The sequence below is a fragment of the Adiantum capillus-veneris genome, chromosome 9 (assembly GCF_014529385.1).
Source record: "Adiantum capillus-veneris isolate H3 chromosome 9, ASM1452938v2, whole genome shotgun sequence".
NCBI lineage: Eukaryota > Viridiplantae > Streptophyta > Polypodiopsida > Polypodiales > Pteridaceae > Adiantum > Adiantum capillus-veneris.
The window spans coordinates 163,479,589-163,486,764 of NC_140939.1; the positions used below are offsets into that span (position 1 = coordinate 163,479,589).

The following is a 7,176-nucleotide window of genomic DNA, read 5'->3' on the forward strand; positions in this document are numbered from 1 at the left end:
AGAATCATGCCACCATAACCGAAGCTCCGAGAGAATCAATGTGAATATGGTTAGAATTCCTTGGAGAGGCAATTTTGATGAGCTCTGCATAGTTCAAGTTTCACTCAAATGCAAGAGATCTATAGTGCCTTGGTATCTTCTACACTATTGACATTTGAAAGATCAAGGGGTCCCTATCAATGTTGGGTCTTGAACAAGAATTATAGGTCATGGATCTTGTTGGCCTAAGGTTACTTGATCCCTTGATCTTTAGGGGTGCGATGACAACCCTTGATCCCACCCCATCAATTGCTCCTATGAGTTAATCAAGAGCGACATATAGTGGATTGTGAATTTAGAATTTTCCATATAACACTTGACACGAACTATAGGTGACATTATTATTTTGATTGGTTGGATTGTTGATATTGTTATGTTCCTAGTATAAGCATGCATATGAAACTTTAACCAGATGCATCTCTATTTTGCTTAAATATTGTGCACTTCCAAGTTTAACATCCAACAAAACCTTGGATCATAATAACAAGAGAAACATGCATGCATAAGTATGATAAGGAGCTGGTCTAGCACTAGCAAAAATTTCTATTCTAAAGAAACATACACTTCCTTTATTTTTGCAAAGCATCTTCAACTATTGTAGGTGGCAAGCTAAGGGTTTTTTTAAAAAGTCCTTAAATGCATGTGATATAGAGGGTTTATATATAGCAACCTCCTTGAGTGTGAAACGTAGTGCAATATAGCATATAGTGGATAGGAGGGGCAATTTGTCATGGAGCATTTTTGAAACATAGTGGATTAGGCTCTTCCTTTGAGGCTTGCATTTTGAGATCTACTCAACAGGGAATGAGTCCTGTGTTTGTTACCTCTACAACGTCTTGAAACACTGTGTGCAAAAGGACTCCAACCAAGTCAGGAAGTTTTGTTGAAGGCTTGTTCTCGTGCAATGGCACCCTCGTGCTCGAAAACCAATGAAAAATTCAATGGAAACAAATATGCTCATTGGAATTTGATCATGAGGTTGTGGTTCACTTACAAACACTTATGGGACATTCTTGAAGGCTTGGAGCCACAACCTACAAGGGCTGACAACAATAGGCGCACTCGACTTCATGATGATGATCGAGTATCTTAAAATCATGTGTTGATATGGATGTGAGAATTCAAAGGTGATGTTGGCGATTGCACAGTCACTCACAAACAAATTCTCTTCCAATGTAGAGACTTTGAAAACTGCTAGTCAAATGTGGCCAAAGCTCATTGGAATGTTTGATCGCATCTGTATCATACGAGTGGTCATCCTTCTTAGATAGTTATTTTCCATCAAGTTTGAAGCCCATACTTCCATGAAATATTTTTTAATGAAGGCAAAGGTGATCCATGATCAACTAATGGCTATGAAAAGTGCATTGACTCTAGTACTCAGTTAGCAAATTTGGTACTTACAAAATTGCATGAGGAGTAAGAAATGGTGGCAAAGACATTATGCCTGCAAATCATGAAGGAAAATCTAGAATGTGATGATCTTTTTTTATTGAGGAGGAAGCCATCTTAATATCCCAAGGCAAGATTCACGTTTTGGGAAAAGGGGGAGACAAAGATGTCCAAGAGCTATTGGTATCACTGTGGACGGCGTGGTCATTTTGTCTAGGGATTGAAAATCCAAAGGCAAAGGCAAAAGCTCAACAAAGGACAAAGGTAAAGATGAAGATAGTAGTGATAATGATTTCATGAAGCACTCAATGGAGTTTGCTGGTATGGCACAAACTACACTGGCAATAACTACAACCTTCTAGTACAATGGTGATTTTTGCAACATGCTTCGGCTAGAGAGAGGCACATGAGTAGCAGAAAGGGACAAGTGGAGCTCCAAATACTTGATTTGAACCCATGTGTTGGAGTTCACTTTATTGGTTTTTGAACACGTGTGTCAAAGTTCAAGGGGCATTGCATCTGCCAACAAACTAGCATGACATATAAAAAACACTATGGATGTAGTGAAAATAATCCATTGTCATTTGCCGAATTATGGAAAAAGTGTGTTTCAAAGCTCATTATCATATAAAATCTTGAACGTGATGTGTTTACAATTCACGAATGGAGATTTTTGGATGACATGTCAACTTTCTATGATGCAACTGGTGCTCAAGATGGCATTATTTCCAGGACAGGTTAATGGTAGCAAATCCAAGGTGTATCCAATAGTCAAAGGCCTTTTTCTAAGGTGTCCATGGTAACGTCTTCACAAAATTTTTACACAAAAGTGTCAAAATTTGGAGATTATTTTAGATTTATAGATTACGGGTGTTCTTCTCCAACATTTTCTTCATCAACACACATCTTATTATATACAAAACAAGCTAAAAAGAGAGCTTGGTGATACGCTCCATATGCAATATGATTTGCAAGCAGTTTTATGTAACGGTTGGTTGTGGATCTATTATGGACGACCGCTTACATATGGCTGAATTTAATCACTTATGGTTTATGTATGGTTATGCGAAGAATATATTTGAAATAGCAGTAGCCTCTGTGAGTGTCATATGAGTTTTTTTAAAAAGCTTTAATGTAGAACATGGTTTACCTCGTGTGAAAACATATGGTAGTAAACATGTTGAGAAGTATGCTCCCCCAAATGGAACGGTTGAAGAGACGAATGTATCGATCAGAAAGGAGGTGAGAAAGCATACATTAACCGGTGGATTGATTAACATACAATGGTTATATGCATAGATGGTTTCTTGTGTGCAGCACAACGAGTCCACACATTTTCAAGAGGCAATTGGAAATCTAGAATTGAAAGCAGCTATGGATGAGGAGATGGATAGTCGTCAAGAATGACATTTAAGGATTTAGTTGCCTTCTAGTTGGAAAGATAGCAATTAGTTCAAAGTAGGTATACATCGTGAAGTGCAACTCAGATGGTAATATGGAACGATACAAGGCAAGGTTGGTTGCTAAAAGGGATGCAAAAACAAAAGGTTTTGATTATGATGAAACATTTATGCGGTTTTGCCATATAAGACTTGGCTGGGTGGAGATTCAAAGTAGGTATACAGCGTGAAGTGCAAGTCAGATGGTAGTATGGAACGATACAAGGCAAGGTTGGTTGCTAAAAGGTATGCAAAAACAAAAGGTTTTGATTATGATGAAACATTTAGTGCGGTTTTGCCATATAAGACTTGGTTGGGTGGAGATTCAAGGTGCTTTTTTGGTCCAGCTCAAGACAAAGTGGAGGTTGGTCATGCTTAGAGCATATTACACAAGGGGTATGCTAGCTTGGAGAATGAACTTCAGAGAACATAACTTTCTTGCTAGGTAAATGAACACTTCGAGTGGAAGACATTACACATCTGGATTATACCCTCTTTTGCTATAACTATGAGCAAGCCTACATACTAGGCCTATTGGCTAGATTGATACTACTATGTGAATACTACTCCCAATGATTTAATCACTTGTAAACGAGAGAGAGAGAGAGAGAGAGAGAGAGAGAGAGAGAGAGAGAGAGAGAGAGAGAGAGCGCAAAAGAGGAAGAAAGAGAGAGAAGAAGATTTTATAGAGTAAAACAAAAAATTTGTTTGTGTCCTTTGATACAATGCCAATATAAGAGAATTGACAAAATTGCCTTGGTATACACTAGTGCAAATTCATGGATCACGTGTAAGGGAAAGATATGAATGGGGTGCCGATCATAATGGTGCCCCTCTGCCCAAGTTGTTGAAAGCCCTTCAACTTACAAGGTCTTGAAAGCTGCATCATCAAATAGCAAGACATTAGTACATGAATGAAACCTTAAATTTACTACAAGGTGCATATTCTATTTGTAATGCAAATTTAGTATTGAAGGACTTATTCAAGTACACTAATCTCATAGCTAGAATTTTTCTCACGAAAGCTTAGGTGGTGTGAAGGAATCACTCTCGGGCAAAACCCTTGATGTGGTGGCTCTTATTCAACAATTTATTCAAAGTGTGTTTGCTTTGAAACAGATAGGTACCCATTCTTTTAGCATCAACGAGTGTGCTTAACACACTACTTATGCACATTACTTTAGAAATATACACAACCACTTTCACAACCAAACCTGTCGCAATCTATTGGTTCCTCAATAGGACTTCTTTTGGTCATGCAAATGTAAGTCTACACAGATCCACGTGTGCGAAAACTCTCGACGTGGCAACTATCACTCAAACAATTTTTTCAAAGGGCATTTGTAAACTTAACATGTAAGCACCCATTAATGTTTGGATTGATGAGTGGCCACTTTCCCGCTAGAGATAGCCAACGCCTTTAATATAGAAGCCTACACTGTTTCTTGATGTGGAGACCTATTCAACAATGTGCGGTAAGGTTTGGCTCCCATATGTGTGGCCATTCTGCATGTCGCATACCATATGAACTTTTGTTGCCTGGCCTCCATGCAAGTGCATGCATATATGTGTAGACAATATCCAATATGTAAACACCCAAACATGAGATAGATCCTTATTGCCAAGCTCGTTTAAACCTTCAGAGGAGTTAGCCTAGCGTTAAAGTCAAAGCTTTAAGCGCGCTCTCTATGATTCAACACCTGGGAGCGGCTCCTCGTTACTATATGGCACGACTCTAAGCTTAGAGGGGATCTAGGGCCCAAATTTGGGGGGGACGAGGCCACCTTAATCTTAGCCGTCGGATCATGCAATGAATTGGGGGTGAACTAGGGTGGTGGGTGAACTGGGGGTGAACTAGAGCGGGTAAACTAGCGTGTGATCATGTGCCATGCCAACATGGGCAACGACACGCGCTAGTGTGATGGTATGGCATTCGTGCGACAACCGAGAGGTCCCGAGTTCCACCCTTACCCCGCGAGGCGAATGAACTAGGGGTAAACTCGGGGCACCATTTTTGCCCCGAGTTCACCCTTAGTTCACCCCTAGTTCATCGAGTCGACGAACGGCTGAGATTGCATTGCGATTCCCACCATAGATCCCCCTTGGCTCTACCGGTGCCATACAATGACCAGGAGTCGGGACATGTGGGTGTGGGTGTGCGGGGGTAAAGTCAAAACTTTAAGAGCGCGGCGCTCTCTATGGTTCACACTTCAACCCCTGCTTATGACTAATTTATCAGCTTACCTTGCTTGAAGAGGAGGCCGTTTGTATCTCCACCGATGCTCCAGAAAGCGTAGCCCCTGAGATGCATGCTTTTGAGGTAGCGCACCTTGGCGGAGATGGTGAAGGGGTCGTCGAAGCCCACCCATACAGTTTGGTTAGGAGAGGCAGTGGACCTCCAGAAGCAGTAGGCGGACCGCGTGACGCTGTCATGAGCGCAGGAGGCATTGTGGGCTGCAACAGATTGCTGGATCTGTGTGAAGGTGGGGACTTCTGCAGGGCCGCTTGAAGGGGCACCCACCCCGTGCTGGGTAGCATCTGCGAGGTACCATCCGCGGCCGTACGCTGCTAGGCCCAGGGCCCCCCTGTATGAGGGCAACCCTGCGGCTAGCCAATGCTTGACCCCAAAATTGACCGTCAGTGTCTGAAGCTCCGTAGCATCGTAGAGTGCCGTGTGCATGCCTGTCTCCATCTCCCACCCTCCATGTAGATCATATGACATGATGTTGATCCAGTCCAGATTGCGGGCGATGGAGTCCACAGGGTACGTGCCCGCCCCGCCGAAAGCCACCGTGACATTGTATTTGACCGCTGCGGTGAGAAGAAGAGGGCTTTTAGGGTTCTCTTTCTGCACCGCAGCTCGCCACTCCGCAAAGAGCTCACCCAAATTGGCCATATCGGCGTCCGACTGGGGAAATTCCCAATCCAAATCTAGGCCATCGAAGCTGTAGAGCTTGGCAGCAGCGATGCTCTGATTGATGAATGCGGCTCGTGTGGCCGAAGTGGCAGCCATGTTGGAGAAAGCGGTGGCATCCGAGTTGCCGCCTCCGATGGAGAGAAGCGTCTTGACCTTTGGATTGCTTTTCCGCACGGTTGCAGAGAAACTGTTGATGATGCCACCATCATCGGAAGCAGGCGAAACGTTGAATGTGGCACTGTCCATGGGGGCGAAGGCATAGAAGATGTGGGTGAAGGCGGTGGCATCGACGTCGGCAGCGGCCAGGGCTTGGCCATAGTAGAAGTAGGCACTTTTGACAGGTAGGACGGGAGCCGTACTGCAGCTTGCTTGCTTGTGCAAGCTACCCAACGCCAAAGGCCATAATATAAGTAGAAGAACAAGCGTCAGGCGATGCATCTTCTTGAAGGTCAAGGAGCTATGTCTGCGCAGAGAGAGAGAGCGCGCGCGCGCGTTTATGTGTGTATAAAATGCAAACTTGCACAATGCAAAGTTGCTAAAATAGCTCATCCATCTATAATGCTCTTTGTACATTTATATCTCTGCCTGGGTTCCTCCGTCCTTAGGAAATTGTTAAACATTTGAAGGTCATCTGATTGGTTGACAATTTGCCACCCACACATTATTTTTGGCCCCCCATTGACGTTTCGAACCTCCCAACCACATCTGGACAACTGTGAATCTCCAGCTCCACTTTAATACTCTCCTAATAGGTGGATCCACACTCTTCCATCGGGACCGTCCTACACCGAAAGCCCACCCACAACATTAAATCACACCAGGTCTTAAATGCGGTCGATTTGTTGGACCGACAACGGTGAATTGAGCACAAGGATCTAGAGAAAGATGGATGGGCGAAAAAAAAAGCCAAGGTCAACGCCCAAAGGGTGAGTCGAATCCATCATCGCTTGTTGACAGGTTGATGCCCTATCCTAAACTCGGAAACCAGCTGATAGTGCACTTTAATTTTAAAGCGAGTTGTCCATCATGGATCCATAGCTCGATCTTTATTGAAAACCCCGTGCTAATTTTTTTGAGAGTACAGGAACTTTGAAACACATGCACACACCCTATGTACAACGGCCTCAGAGCCCGTGCGATATATCGCTACACCGTCAAGGTCGAGAGTCGGGGGGCAGCTGATCTGTATCATTCATCTGCACATCATTCTGGCCCGGAATTTCTGTTGCAGTCGTTAGATGCACGACACATCAGCACACGGAATCCAAGCTGTGAGCCTCCAATGGGGCGACAACAAGTCAGCACTCGGAATGTTGTGAGGTGTTGACACCTCAGCTTGCATAACAATAATCATGTAGCCAATCAATGGCGTCGTAAACTAGCCACGAG

General features: G+C 43.6%; 1 protein-coding gene across 1 annotated transcript; it reads right to left on the reverse strand.

Annotated features, from left to right (window-relative positions):
- Positions 1-3,551: 3,551 nt before the first annotated feature.
- On the reverse strand, positions 3,552-6,331 carry LOC147451512 (class V chitinase-like). Its single transcript, XM_086520949.1, has 2 exons — positions 5,115-6,331; positions 3,552-3,750 (listed from the first exon to the last, which is right to left on the reverse strand). The coding sequence occupies exons 1-2, from the start codon at positions 6,223-6,225 to the stop codon at positions 3,734-3,736; spliced, it is 1,128 nt and encodes a 375-aa protein (XP_086377075.1). The 5' UTR covers positions 6,226-6,331; the 3' UTR covers positions 3,552-3,733.
- Positions 6,332-7,176: the final 845 nt, after the last annotated feature.

Bases quoted from the DNA above. Each gene is read 5' to 3' on its own strand.
- LOC147451512 (XM_086520949.1), bottom strand. From the start codon at position 6,225: ATGCATCGCCTGACGCTTGTTCTTCTACTTATATTATGGCCTTTGGCG.